General features: G+C 32.9%; 2 protein-coding genes across 4 annotated transcripts; one reads left to right on the top strand and one right to left on the bottom strand.

The window, feature by feature from the left end:
• Positions 1-391: 391 nt before the first annotated feature.
• Positions 392-2,458, top strand: LOC101735806 (mitochondrial ribonuclease P protein 1 homolog). Its single transcript, XM_004930055.3, has 5 exons — positions 392-814; positions 898-1,118; positions 1,228-1,376; positions 1,467-1,833; positions 2,068-2,458. The coding sequence occupies exons 1-5, from the start codon at positions 670-672 to the stop codon at positions 2,437-2,439; spliced, it is 1,254 nt and encodes a 417-aa protein (XP_004930112.1). The 5' UTR covers positions 392-669; the 3' UTR covers positions 2,440-2,458.
• LOC101735661 (death-inducer obliterator 1) lies at positions 2,449-15,031 on the bottom strand. Of its 3 annotated transcripts, none has more exons than XM_012693762.4 (17): positions 14,514-15,031; positions 13,284-13,442; positions 11,376-13,176; positions 10,062-10,254; positions 9,584-9,835; positions 8,383-8,844; positions 7,332-7,664; positions 7,098-7,250; positions 6,853-6,977; positions 6,264-6,758; positions 5,933-6,189; positions 5,713-5,828; positions 5,430-5,638; positions 5,132-5,342; positions 3,825-3,987; positions 3,225-3,415; positions 2,449-3,089 (listed from the first exon to the last, which is right to left on the bottom strand). In XM_012693762.4, the coding sequence occupies exons 1-17, from the start codon at positions 14,644-14,646 to the stop codon at positions 2,922-2,924; spliced, it is 5,421 nt and encodes a 1,806-aa protein (XP_012549216.2). In that variant the 5' UTR covers positions 14,647-15,031; the 3' UTR covers positions 2,449-2,921. The 3 variants fall into 3 exon arrangements, with proteins under 3 accessions (XP_012549216.2, XP_012549217.2, XP_004930111.2); XM_012693763.4 differs by having other exon boundaries at positions 3,225-3,409; XM_004930054.5 differs by lacking the exon at positions 14,514-15,031 and having other exon boundaries at positions 13,270-13,411.
• Positions 15,032-15,878: the final 847 nt, after the last annotated feature.

Raw genomic sequence — 15,878 nt, 5'->3', positions numbered from 1 at the left:
TAGTAGGATTAATCTAGAGGAGTTATTGTTATTCGAAATTTTATACAATTGTACGTTCATACAATCTTTTAACAGAAAATTGTTTGTAATATAGGGAAATTAAATAGCTTACAGAGAATTACAGCTTTTTATTTTAAAAACTGTTTTCTCTCTGTATGAAAAGATCTTATCGATTAGAATGCTGAACACAATCAAACATTTCTTAATATCTCATAAGTACTACCGGGAATTTCAGCGATTCTAAACGATAAGATTTTTTCATAAAGAGAGTTATTAAAAATATTAAAATTACTAAAAAAGCCACCTGGTGGGGGGTAGGGAGACTAATAATCGACCGTAGCGACGCCTGCTGGACCGGGCTTAAACTAAAGCAAAAATAAAAATGAGAGTTGCGCATCTATCTCTAATATATTAAGTGTATAATCTATGCCATGGGCCATGGATAATCATGGATTATACTTAATATTTACTTAAACAAATACAAAAATTAACACTATTTATGTTTATTAAAGTACTTTAAATCTATTTGCAATATCTTAAATAAGCCAAAGGTGTACATAATTTTTTCATGATAAATGTAACAAAACTACATTAATTTGGTTACACAGTTGTAGTAATAATACACATTAGTAAAATTACAAATAAACAATAACCTCATAATATTGAGCTATGTATTTCGCGTCGTTTTTAAAGAAAACCTTTACCCATTCAGTAGCAAAATTCTATTGTGCTAAAAGAATGACACCATCTTTTAACCCGCTAATGTTCAATAGCTACCGAAGATTTTACTCAGCAGGCGAAGAGGATGAATTAGGTGATAACTAATTAGTCGTTTTATCTGATTCTACATCGGGATAGATAACATACAGAAACCTAAGTAACTCAATAATTTTACAGAAACATCAATTAATACTATTTGTAAAGGCAATGCAGAACTCGAAAAAAAGTTGAGGATTTTGATGTTGGAAGTTGAAGTAATGCGGCAGGATGGTAGATGTGCCCCTGATTCAATGAATACTACTCAGTGGAAACATTTGCTAGATTTAAGTAGTAGAAACCAAAGAACAAATTATTTAACCTTTCTTTGGAAAAATGAAAAATCTAGGGAAAATCAAAAGGTAAAACAATATCTGTATGAAATCGTATCAAAAAATAAGACTACTGTGTAACTTGACATATTAATATTTTTTCTCTAAAAATAATACTTATCTCTAAAATGATTGCTAGATAAAAAAAGAAACTAGAAGAAAACAATTTGCTGATGGCATCCCAGACCAAGAAAAAGAGTATCCTGATGATCTCCTGTATGGTATTAGATATCAGTCACTATTTTTACGAATTCGAGATCAATCAATAAACAACTTTGATAATTATAGGTATGTTTCAAATATATGGCACTAATATATTCAGGTTTAAACAAAATATTGAATATTTGGAAAAGACATGTAAATATTTTTCTGTTTTAGAGCTCTTTTAGCAATGATGCACAGTCAGTCACTGGTCATTGACTGTTCTTATGAAGAACACATGGTTTGGAGAGAAACTTTAAATGCTGCAAAGCAAATGACATTAGTATTTGGAGACAACAGACTTCATAAAGAACCATTCAATATTCACCTGTGTAATGTAAACAATGATAGTGAATTCCTGAAACAACTTAAAAAAAATATTCCATGCATGGAAGAACCTTGGTTCCCAATGAATATTCATACTGAAAGCTATTTAGATATTTTTCCAAGAGAAAAGTTAGTTTACCTTACTCCTCATTGTCGCAATGAATTGACCAGATTTGATCCTGATGCTATTTATATTATTGGTTGCATGGTTGATAAGGTAAAATAGTAATTTTATTAACTAAATGACTGATAATTAAAACTAATTTAATGGTTTTAATCATGCATTTATGTCAAACGTCTTACTTAGAATGTTTTACAGTTTTTGTGGTCTCTGATGACCACCATCAGATCAGTCAGAGATTAAAACCATAAATTTGTTTTAATTAAGGTAAAATATATGAAACAGTACTTATATGAAAAAATGGTTTGTAATGTCTTTTAATGGTTTCAGACAAATAATGAACCAATTTCACTAGCTAAAGCAAAGAAAGATAATATTACAATGGCAAAGCTACCTTTGGACAGGTATTTGGAATGGGCTCCTGGATCAAAGAAAAACCTGAACATTAATCACATGATTCCAATATTACTTGATCTGAAGTTGACAGGCGATTGGGAATATGCACTACGACACATTCCTAAAAGAAAATTAATGGAAACCAAAATTTTAGCAATGCAAAAAAGGATAAAGAATAACCCTCAATTGAAAAATGATGTATTGAAAAATTTCAGAAAGAATAATTTTAAATTGAGCTCTGTAAATTCTTTACCAAACCTAAAGAAAACAAATATAAGACGCTCGTTGTATGATGATTTGGAATAAAAAAATATGTATTTAAAAACACATTTTTATTTCATATTATCAAAATTCTTACTATTTAATTCAACAAGAAAATAGTAAATGTATGTACATTAAGGTATGGGATCTAATTTTGTACAACTAAGTAATTCATACATTTTATAGTCACTTAATTATATACAAAAAGTTTGAAAAATTGTTGCTAAAGTGCACATGTTTTCTAGTTTAATTTTATTGCACACACAATAATGAAAATGTTTACAGCGCCTGTGAACCGCATTTCGCATTATAATTTTATTATATTTCTTAAACTAAATACCATGTTTTCAAAAATACATTTTTTTAAAGTCAAAAAAAAATTGCATTCATGCAAAATTTTGATAATTTTTAAATGTCAACAAATACAAAAATTATTACGCAGTAATATGCTCATTTATAGTACCATTCTAGTAAAATGCTATTGTTTTATTGAAGTGTTATTATCGTGTTGTGCTGAATTTCATATGCTACTTCAGGGGTAATGTACGCATATCTACATCTCCAGTTGTAGTTTCTGAACGTTGTTTTATTGTTGCAAGTATTTCATGCAGGTTTGAAGGCAATGCTATGTCTGCTAGTGGAACGACAGATGCGGCAGGTGGAGTCATTGGTCGAGACGGCGAATAAGCTTCATCCTGAAAGAAAATCCATTCTAAGCCATAATTTATAACAATTTTTATGCACAAATAGTGCTTACTGGATTTTATGTTGAATTGTAAAAGTTCATTAATAAATCAATAAGTTTTTGATATTATGCTAGAAAATTTCACCTCTCCTGGAGAAGAGCTGGCTTGTGCTATTTTACGAATTTGTTGTTTCTGTTCTTCTATCTGTCGATTGAGTTCTTCCATTTTCGAACGTAAAGTACTAGAAGCGATACTCGAAGATGCCGTTGCAGTAGCACTGCTTCCGCTACTTGACGAACCTGGGCTGTATGCTTCATCATCGTCGTCAACTGCTCCTATGAATTACTCAGTTAGTAACTAATAAAAATCGAAATTGTAAACGCACAGTGACGGTTTCAGTCTGTGGTAGAATTACTCAATATATTACTATCTTTTTATCGTTTTCAAATCTAACTTATATTACGAACATTGGCTTAAATGCTAGATCCACACCGCAAAGTAATTTTAAACCTATTTAAAACAATAATAACCCACACACTGATATCGAAATTTTTTTACAACCTATAGTTATAATTAAAAGACGGTGCGCCACTAATAAATAAAATACTTTCTTTGCAAATTCTGAGCATTCACATTTCTTCAGAGTACACCAGTTACTTGAGGAAATTATAAGGGTTTCGTGTTTTGAAATGTGACTGAATTGTTACGTTGATGGATTATATACTGAAAAGTAGACGCAAATACCTAAAGATGCAGCAATTTTATCTTTAACCGAAGTAGAGAGCGTAGATGTGCTGTATGATGGTAGTGGAAGTGGATTACGACGCCGAGGCGAAGCCGGTGGCGTGTGAGTAATCTTGCTCTGCACTGGTGGCGTATATGAACGTTTGTGAGACTCCCTCGCAACCTAAAGCATATACAAAAAAAAAACACGTTCTTCATTACTTAAATAAAGTAGTTTTTGCAATCTTTTAAATATAAATCATATTTATAAAAGTGAAGTTTCGACGACCAGAATAAATGGGATACATTTGTAATAAACATAAATGTCGTGTTAATGTTATGGTCATACTTCGTAAAACCACTATGTACCTAGCATAAACCACCCCTGCGTTCATTCGGTACCGTAGAATCAGTCCGTTACTCGAGCCTAAAGCACAAAGCTTTGTTTATTAGTGCTATTGTCCTAAGAATCACCGACACTATAGCCTGTGTTCTTCGGGAACATATCCAATACGCCGTGTATTGCGAGGTCCTCTAAAAACTGCTTCGATACAAATTTACGACTGTACATCAAACACTTTAAAATAACCTATTTTTGCGTATAGTAAATTATTTCATGAAATCAATACTGTATATTAACGTAAGTGACAAAAGTTAAGACTAGGCTATTGCCTGCACTGATGCAAGTTATCTTCACTGCAAACTGCGTCCAAATTACTTTTCAAACGTAAGACCCATAAGCCAGTATACGCAAAACCCGAGACAGAGCGTATTCAACTTGAACGTCACGTTATGTTTAGAGAAAACTGTGTAGTTTTCAGTTAAGCTATTTTTAAAGTATGAATAGTAAATGTGTCAATATTAAATTATAATTACTTTTTCAAAAGATATTGTTTTATTAAAAAGCAACAAACAAGCTTTGTATTTATTAAACAGCTCAACGGTATAGTTTTGTATTCGCACTTGCTTAAGATGAACTTGTCTACGCTACTTTGCGATCTCTACTAATCTCACGTACGGTTCGCAACAAAAGACTTTAAAATTTCAAAACAAAACAATATGATGTTTATTATACGAGCAAACGTTGGCAGAAACAAGGAATTGATATTTTGAGAAAGGTTTCTAAATTATTACTAATATTCTATTAACATATTCGGAATTGCCAAAAAATAAAACCACAAAATAATGAACTATTTATTGATGAAATAATGTTATTTAGACGAAATTATTATATTATTATTTTAAAGGCGTATTGTGAGGGTAGTGTATAATAAATTGAACAACCACATTATTTATTTTATTATATTTCTTTCGTATAACAAACTGACCTTAGCTGGAATTACTTCTTTAGGAATGTGAGATGCTAGACGTTTCTTTCTTTGCCTTATAACGATGGTGAGTAGCTGATGAGTTTTAACCTCGCCGATTCCGGGGCCGTCCAGAGGCATCAACACTGGTGGAAGTGTGGTATTCGCCGGCAGCGGAACCACGTAGAAATCTTTCACTGTTGTCGTATTTGATACTTTTACCACGCCTAACCTAAATTTCGATAGAAGGAAGTATTAAGATATAACAAATTAGTTTTTATTTATTTCTTTCGCAGTTATCTATGTGAAAAATACAAACCTATTTCGACTACTTAAGTAACTAAACAATGCGATGTATGGCATTTTTTCCTCATCATTAGCAGCTTGAAGTCTTAAAATAATTATATCTTTATTACTAGCTTTCTTCATCTTTCCAATATATTCCCAGACTGTATCTGGATTAATTCTTCCTACAATATCAAGTTCTGTGGGCAGATCTTCTTCCAGGTCGACTGCAGTGCCAGAGACCTAAATACAAAATAATAATATTTCAATAATGTCCAAAACAACAACAATCTGTTTTAATTTTATAAAGGTCGAACCTCATGTGCTGAAACATAGAATCTTGCAACATCTACCATGTTTATACATCCATTCCAAACTGTTGCGACGGGTATAGTATCAACAGTACTGCTTGGTTCTTGATCACTGTCACCTTCTGTTTATAAAAAAATTAATTTACAGTAATTTTGGTTTAATTTTTAGACAATAAACAGTATTGATACTTTACTGATATTATACATTATAAAAGTATTTAGCTACCTGACGTCTTTTCCAGACTTTGATATGTATTAGACTTAATTAATTCAACATTAGTTGATATGGGTTCACTGGAATCATATCCCACCCCATTATCAGTTTTGTTTTTGTAACTTTCTTCAAATACGTCTTCTCTGGATTTTATCAGATCTTCGTCAGAGAACGCCGATGTTATCATAGGCTCATGAGGATCATACTCAGGATGAACCTCTTTGAGCATGGCTGATTTTGGCCTTTCCAAAGATTCTGAGTCTGTGGAACTAATATTTACCTCATTAGTATAAACGACATTAATCATCAACCGAACTTAATATTACAAAGCCTTTTCACTTACTCATGCTTATTCTTCATCATAACGTTGTCTTGAGACCGGGAACGAGGCTGTTGTTTGTCTTCAGTACTAGGTAGTCGCTTCGATCGTGAGCTATGTCTTTTCGAAATACTTCTAGATCGCGACCGACGCCCAGATCGATCGCGCTCGCGTGACTTTTCTATAGATTTAGATCTGGACCGTACGCGTGACTTGGATTTTGATCGCCGTCTTGATTTCTCTTTAGACTTTGATCGATATAGAGATCTTTCTCTTATATCAGATTTCTCCTTACCTGATCTTGATCTATCGTTTGAAATGGATCTCGATTTTCTGTCCGATCTTCGCGAAGGCCTCCTCTGGCTTAATTTAGGTTCTTTTTCATAGCATGCAGACTTTCTTCGCCTAGAAGATCTAGATTTCTTTTCAGAATCTCGTCTAACCTTTTTAGTCTGATAATAGCTTTCTTCGCGCTCTCTTTTACGGCTATTAGATTTTTTATTTGAACCCTTACGTAACCTACGAAATAAACCAAGTCATTAAAAATATAAGGTGAACTTGTAGTGGTAATAAAACTCGACAGAATATGATATCTTTTTATTATTATACTAACATATCTGGTGTTTTCTCTTTTTCTTGTGAATCTTCATTGATAGCATCATTTAGTACACTGACCACATCTTCAACTGGCACATTAGGGTCTAGTTCTGTTGATACAGATTCCTTAGTTTCCATTACCTGTTTTAGAAAAAAAATATTCATTATGAGAATATTTAATTACTGTCCATTGTGAAATTCATTTTTAATATCAGTGTCAATATGCACAGTCATCATCTTTTTTAGACTTAGTTTACTCACCTCTTCGCCTTTGTGTGTTTTGAGAACGTAAGTTTTATTGGCGGCCAAAAGATCTAACTCCGATTTCTTAATCAACTCCAATTGATGTTTCGCTTCTTGATCTCTCCATTCAGCTAATTCTTGACTTGCAAGTTCTTCTGGAGACAGTCGTACCTATAACGTTTTGAACGATTAAAACATTTATGTACTTACTTTAGTTATGTATTTTTAAATACAGAAAAATACAATACATACCAACTGCTTTGGTGTTAATGATTTATCGCAAATCTTTTCCCACAGAGTCAGGTTCTTGCGGTCTTTAATATTAAACATGAGCGATCTGTATTTAGCTTTATATTTCATACCAACGTCTCGGAATAGATCGTGCAATTCTTCTTCCGTTTCGAGCGCAAATTGTTCTATTTCATCTTCTGTAAAGTTAGATTCTTTGTTTTCTGCCATGCGTAGGCTCATCTGTTCTTGCAATGATTTTCTAACGTTTTCACGTATTGATTCCAGTGAATTCATTTTGCTTTTGTTTTCATGCGACTCTTTTTTACGAGACGTCGACGGAGTAACTGAAGCGGCCTGTAATTACCATAAATATGCCATTCTCAACTTATAATCACTATGCAAACACGTACAAGGTTAATGCTATTAATTTTAGGCGAACAAATTTCGACAATGTGTCGATTGTTTTGCCTATGAGTCATATACATTTTATTAAAAAATATACTTATAGACCTTTTTAAATAAGTTTCGTCATTTAAAACGATTTTCCACTTCGTTCCCACAAAAACACACAAATATTCAGAAATACAATGTGTGACCGCAAAATTGTTTATATTGATGATACTTTATTAGTATGTTACATCACCGACACACGCCGTCGTCTTCCGGAAGACTGAGCTCTGCAACTTTACAGGAGCGTCTATTTGATGAAGTAATTTTCCGTTTGCTTTACGATCTTTATTTATGATCCGAATGTTAAATAGACCCATAGCACGTTTTGATTATATTATGGTATGATTTGATAAGTGATGACACTATTAACCCATGTATAGACATATGACATAATTTATTATAAACCAAAATCTTAGTTTTAAAGAATTTGTTATTTTTTAAATTCATTCTACATATTTTAGTGTGACACAGGAAAAATAACTAATTACCTTGACTAATATATTTTGTAAATAGTCCAATGCAATGTGGTACCACCATCTTCGTGGTTTCTAGTTGATATTTTATTAAATAATAAATAATAATTTTATTGTAAACATTATTAAAAAAAAATTAGTTTACTTACCTTTTCGGGAATGGATTGAGATTTATTTAAAGAGTTTCTAGAGCTCTTCCTTTTATCACTGGAGTTTCGTATGCCTGACCCGCTAGCTTTAGGAGAGTCAAAGTTTTGACTTTGAAGACTTTTTGGTGTCACTGGCGTTTTAGGTTGAGGAACCTGTTTCGGTTCTTCTTTTGGTGATAGTAAAGGCTTCAGTCTGTCCTTCACCTCACTTGTCTGTGATTTAGTTGGAACTGTTGGCTCTATACTTTTTCTTGGTAACCTTTCGAAGTTCAGTGTGGTTTGTATTTTATTTGATTCTATCGAAGTCTTTTTTTTGCTTATATTTGGTCTAATAGTATTAAGAGCACCAGGTCTGACAACTTCAAATGTAGGATTCTTTTGTATCCAAGCTTTTAAATTTTCGGCAGTCGGAGCATTTGGCCCAGCCAATAAGCGTCCCGATTTCCTTTCATATACAATAACCTAGAAGGAAACTAATGTGGTAAGAGTGTGGTGAAAAATAGATTTAAAAAAACCATAAAATCAAAATATGAAAATGAGAAAACTTAGCTATTTAACGTGATTTACGCGGAAGCTTTAAATCTACTTGAACATCTTGAAAGTAATTGATAATCAATATTATTTATTTTTACATCAAAATACATCCACAAAAATTAAAAAAGTTCATGCATATTATGCAGACAGTTAGTTGCTAGTGTCCGTTTTTCTCTCCTCTCCAATCACCATTGTCTACATTGCTACTTGTATGTTTAAATAACTCTAAGTTCGTAATCTATTCACTAAGTCGCCAATACACATATGGAATGATGCGACCATACCGAACACGGCCGTTAAAATTGTCCGTTCAATACGTACGTAACACACATATTCAGGAATAACTATCATGAACGAAAGACATTATATAACAAAAGAAAAAAAAAGTTTTGCATATATTATTATAATTTTGTATAATAATATTCTATAATTTATATATTAAATTTATACATATATTTATAAATGTATTGTGTGTGGCGTTAGGCTAGTTAACCCTATATTACTGTTTCTCTGCTGCAAGGAGTTCTCTCGTTACCATTTCAAGAGTATGACAGTTATGCTCTTATGAAAATACAACTAAAACTTCCACCTTACGGTGGACAAATGTTTTCCATAACTATGAAGCATTCTTTTTTTATTTTACCTTATTTAAAAATTTATTACTTACCCTTGATTCAGGATTCTGTTTCTCTTGTGATTTACCAGTTTCTTCTTCAGTTTTGCTCTGATTGGTCGGGTTAACAAGAGAGTCCTGTGCGTGTTTGAGAATACATGCATCACTACAGTAGATACTGCTGGCGCGCGCATGTTTCTTGCAAACTATACAGGTTGTTTTTCCAGCATTTTCCTTTTTTCTCTCGGGCGGAGGCGTCTCAGGTGATAACGATTCCACTTCATGTTTCTTCGGAGTCAGTGATGGCTACAGACAACAAAATTTTAGATAAAATCAAATGCAATACCACTGTCAATTTCTTTGAATTTCATTTCTAGTTCAATGACAAAGTGACAATTTCTTCATGAGTACATAATTAATTAAATTAAATGCAAATTTGCAATTCTATTTAAAGGTTTTTGTTTTTAAATATATTAATAAAAACTAACTTTAATTCTATTCAGTTTACTATTAACTCAGTTTGTTTTCCTACCTTAGATGTACTTTTTGGTGTAGTTTTAACTTTTTTGATACAGTTTGGACACCTCCATTCTATACCCTGTTCCTCCATTTGCTGACCCATAGTTTTGGTTATATTTACACACTTCCCATGAAACCAATCCTCACAACTATCACAACAAATCATGAAACGGTTATTGTGAGGCTGTTTGCAAATGCACCATAATCTAAAAAAAATTTTTTTTTTCATTTCTGTGTTTAATGACTATTAACTGCAATATGAATTATATAGGGTGTGGACCATTCTTATGGCTGAAAAGATAATAAACTAAAATCTCAATGTGAACAGAAAATAACATTTATTTGCTGTTATAAAATATAAATACAGTAATCTCCCTTAAAATACAGTATATTGATTCTGCATTACAGGAAACACGTTGTAGGATTATTCACGCATAACGCGCTTGTATGACCCTGTATAACGCGTTATATACTTATATAAAATAAAATAACCAATGTTTATTCACATCAAAAACTAGGAACACAAATTTAAAATATTAATTTCGTAACAACAAAATTGAAAAGTACTCAAAATTAATTATGAATTCTACAAATCATAAATTTCACTGTACAGAAATAGTACCTACGTGTGAAATCTCCGCTGTATATGGGGGCACTCTCTTCTTATACCAGGGACTGAAGTGGCGTAATATGAAAATGCGTTATAAGAGTATCATGTTCAAGGGGGATTACTGTACTCTACTTGTATTTTGTAAGGCTTAATTTTTGTGAACTAGAATGTAAATTAAGCAAACAAACATTATTTTTACTGATGCATTGTATAATACTTTAGTATCAGCAGTATTCGAATGTGATTTCTCTATTTCATATTAGTTATCACCGGCACTGCTTTCTTAGTTGCTGCTGTTCCCGAAAGTTTCAAACACACCCAACATAATCCTCCAGCTACATAGTTAATTCTTTTGATTAACGTTGTAGGGTTTATTCCATGTCGTGCGAGTTACGATCTTTTAACCATCAGCTTTATCAATACAAAGATTAATATAATTCAACAATAATAAATAGATAGGTACTCTGGTATTAAACCGATGGAAAAAGAAATGAAGCAATCCAGAATTGATAGTTTCTTCAAATTAAAGTTCAAATCTATTATTTCAAAATCATAACAAATACATAAATCCATAAATAAATAAATGCATATTTAGAAAAGAAATGGTATGAGCCTGGCAGTGAAGCACCTGTATAATTGCATTACTCAATAGAAGTACATCAGGTGTCTTATAATTTTAGCCACAACTAGTACAAAATCAAATAAGTGGATAATTACCTATTGGGGTCATCTTCTGAATTCCAACTTTCTTGTGATTCTGCACAAATTTTATCAATTAAATTTGCTTGAGGCAAAGGTTCGATCTTTTTGGGGTTAGGTTTTTTATTTACATACTGTTTGGGCACAGGTAGTACCTGTGGTTCAGGAGTAGGTGATATCAATGGAGTTGTAACAGTTGGTGATTCAACATTTGTAACTTCCAGTTGACTTTTGCGCTTAGATGATCTGGTAGCAGGAGCTTCTATTGGAGGTAAAGTAATTACCCGACCATCACGTCGTACTATTTCTATTGGATCCTTACGTGGTGCAGTGATGTTCTTTTGGACTGTTTTAGAAAGTGTTTGTGTATACAGATTCGGCTCTGCTTGTGTCTGTTGGAATAATGAATGCACTGGAGGTTTTGCAGGGACGGAATCAACTTTACCCAAAACTTGCTTGTCAATAACTTCTTGTAAATTTTCTGAACTCTCAACAAGTTGCGCAACATGCATTAGTAAATCTTCAGTTAAACCTTCTTCTTCAGGCTGTATCGCACTGAGACTGCCAAGCAAATCTAAAGTTGGTGATAAAGGACCAACCAATCCTGGACTGCTCATGGTAGTTGAAGTGGTAATTGCTTGTTGACTTTTTGCTACACTAGGGGCAGTATTGTCTTGCAATATTTGTGCCAAACTAACTTCATCAAGTTGTGGGATAGATTCATATGTTTTTGTTGTCTTATCTGTAGAATTTAAAACCTTCTCTTTTTGCTTAATCAGAGGTTTATGAATAGTAAGAATTGTTTTTGATTTTTCATCTGTCTCTTCAACAGACTTTGGATTTTCAGCCACTTTATTGTCCACATCTAATTTAACAATTCCTGTGATTTTTTTATTCTCAGGGCCAACCAAATCTTTAGGTGGTCCTTTGTTGTCTGTAGACACCCTTCGTATGACATCAGGAGTAGAAAATAATGAAGACATATCTGTTAACAGAGCTGTAACATGAGCTGGTGTTTTCTTCTCTTTTTTAGAAGGTTTTGGTGTTTGTTTAACTACTACTCTACTTATATCTTTCATTGGAGGTATTTCGTTCACTTTACTTGTTGGCATTAAAGTCTCCATATTGAATTCGTCCTCTTTCTGTTCTGACATAATTTTTAATGAAATTGCCTTATCTTTAATCTCCTTTTTAAGGGCATTTTTACCATATTTTAATTTGGGTGTACCTTTTATTTCTGTTTTATTTGCCTTAGAAACAGGGCATTTTAAAATTCGAGGTTTTACTTTTCCCTTTTTTACTTTAAAAGACGTACAACTTTTGTCTTTGGTATCCTTATAATCAGAATCTGAGTCTCTATCAGGGATACTCTCACCTGATGAACTTACTGAAGATGTGTCAGGACTTTCGTCATGTTTTTGAATGGTCTCTATTTTCTCAGACGGTTTTACATGTTTTGATTTAGGAATAACTGGCAGAGTTTTAGTTAGCACATCATTTCCTTTTAATATAATTGGCGATTCAGTTGGTTTAATTAATATTTTTTTACCCTTTGGAATTATCTGTTGTTCCAAAATAGTTATCTTTTTAGAACTAGGAACAGATTTAGGCGATGAGATGGGCACTGGTGATGACTGTGTAATTTCTATTACGCCATCTGTGTATGAGGTTAAAGTATCACTCTTATTTGACTTCTCATGTGTACCTATTTCTTGACTGGGTGAAGTCAATGAAGTATAGCAGTGATCATTTTGAAACCCAATCAAACTATTTTCCCTCGTTTCAATCCTTAACGACTGTAACATTTCAGCACCACTGTCTGAAAAAGAAACATATATTTTAATATTTTATCTATTTCAAAAAATATAAGATGGAACCAAAAACAGAAACAAATTTTTATTATTCAAATTACATTTATAGTTTTACCATATTTGATGATACTGTTAGGTTCACCATAATAACTATCCACAGAAAGTGTGACATGTTGCAGTTTCTCATCTTCATTTTCAGAATCCGTAGCATCATCTGGTTTACCCTCATGCCCAACTCGAACTACACTTATTGCACCCTGAGTGCCATCTGTACCTACAAATTTGAAAGACTTCAGGATAGATTTAATTAGTTCATTACTTAAATGTACAATATACTTTAAAATATCGTGCATTTTACATATTTGCAGGATTAGCTAGTTTAATTTGTTACAAATAAACATGACAGACAGGACATGTAACCCTGAAATAGCCGACTGAAAAATGCTATATATAATGAAAAGATTCATAAAGATGAAAAACAATTTGTATTTAAAAATATAGAATACATTACAGTAATAGAAATATAGAATACACTTAACAAGAATCATACAAAGTGACAGCAGGACTACCGAGATACTTAGAAACATCAATATTGGGCACTGGGATATATACACGTTTATAAACCAATAATGGATAAGAATTCTAGATCCAGCATCAGCAACAATAAAACTAGGCATAGCCCCTAATAGCAAGACAGTGCTATAGGCATTGAACAAAATATGTAAACTAACATAAGAGCACTACTGTGGAAATCTACTCACAATTAAGCTTAGAAATTGAGGTAAATCACTGTGAGACTGGTCTTATTGTTAGATCCATATTATTAAGACTGCTAATAATGCTACACCATTCATACTGACTTAACCCAATAAAACGTTTTTATGCAGGAATTTTCTTTTGCCCCAACAGCTATTATGGCGGCAAAATTACGTATGCATTATTTAAGTAGCATTCTATATGACTGGGCTACATCTAAGCCCTGCATTTGAGGTCATATTAACGTTTCATTTCACTGTATATGCAATTTAATGAAAAAAAACTGTTTTTGCTTGATATCAACTACAAATTAAATAGAAGCTTTGAATATTTTCCTGTGATCCTCCTGAACTATCCGAGCATCTACAGTCCTACCTATGCAAATTATGTAATTCCTATTCAAAACGAAAGCGTATTTTCGTGTACTTTTACAATAAATTCAACATGTATACTTGCGAACTTAAAAGCTTTGGATTGATAGGTGAATTTTATTTAATGGCAACCTAAAGATTTTTTCTTTAAATTACGATTAAAATTAAACCTGTTTAATACCTACATACCGGGTGATATTTATATTTATAATAATTACCCATTAATGTTCCAAGTAGGTTTTGGTCGACCGACAAGGAGCCATCCTTGTTTACAATAACAACAACAGAACTTTCCGCCTTTGTGGACGGTCCATTAAGGTCAGTGTAGTTGGTGATTACTGTATTAGACATTTTTCATTGTAAAAATTAACACCATTCACATGCAATTCGTCTATTTATAGCCATTTGCTTCTGAATGCACAGCGTCCAAAAATGACGCATTCTATGTTACGCTTCTGGCGCCATTTTGAACAACTCCCACACTTCATAAACCAAGCACAAGGCGGGTAAACTAAAGACAGACGGGATCAATGTAATTTCCTACAAAGTTGAATGCGATAGAAAGTACGTTTTTCCGCAATTTATTAAAAACGAGTGAACACCTTTAAATTAAATTTAAACATTATATATGCATCTAATTTATGTATTAAAATACAGAAAATTCGGAGCCACACGAAAATTAAACATGGAGGCACGCGATTTGACACTCTCTGTCATTGTGAAATTCGCTATTGGACAGGCAAAGGGAGCCTATCTCACAATATAAACTGCAGAGAAAATGGCTCGCAGCTTAAAAAGAGTTTTTACTTTTAAAGCGTATTTTATTTAGATAAAATTACAATTATCTCAAATAATCGTTACGCTACCACAAAATAAAGTAAATAATTAAATAAATAAAATATATTCAATTTTCATCAAAACTTTACTACTTTTTTTTGTAGAAATTCTTAATTCTAATTTTAACAGTTATAAGAAAAACACTTTAATTTTGTAAAGTATATACAGACGTTCCGTCAAATTATATACTGGTGCTGCTTTACCCGACACTTTTTATTACTTAGAAAATGAGTAACGTCTTGTGGATCTGGGATCTTGCTCTACAATATTTAGTAACGCGGTCTCTATAGACCATCAGCTTAGGTAGGAAAAAAAATGAAAAACATTGCGGCTCATACAGCTTTTGTTGTATCTAAAACTTGTACTTGTACACATTAAACTTATAACTAGGAGGAGTAGGACATTTTTTTCCTACCTATGCTGATAGCCTTCAGCGGCTATATCAGCTTCGCCTTGACATGTAGATGAGCTCACGGGGCACAAACCGGAGTGTTGCTAACACTGGCCCTAGCAAGAGCAGTGCTTCGCAGAAACTACCACCGGATCGGAAACGCGACCCACCAAGAAAATCCAGCGAGAAAATCAATGGGCTGTGCCTATTTGTTAATTTATTTGTCGAGCCCTTGGTCGCAAGAGATGGCGAGGACGGTGACCGGTGACAGGTGACCGTTTGAGGTAGGTACCTAAAACGCACCGTTAATGGATCGGGAGGATCCGTAATGACGTGCTTAGGGCGACGTCGCATC

The sequence above is a fragment of the Bombyx mori genome, chromosome 5 (assembly GCF_030269925.1).
Source record: "Bombyx mori chromosome 5, ASM3026992v2".
In the NCBI taxonomy this organism is placed as follows: domain Eukaryota; kingdom Metazoa; phylum Arthropoda; class Insecta; order Lepidoptera; family Bombycidae; genus Bombyx; species Bombyx mori.
This window is presented reverse-complemented; position numbering and strand designations above follow the sequence as displayed.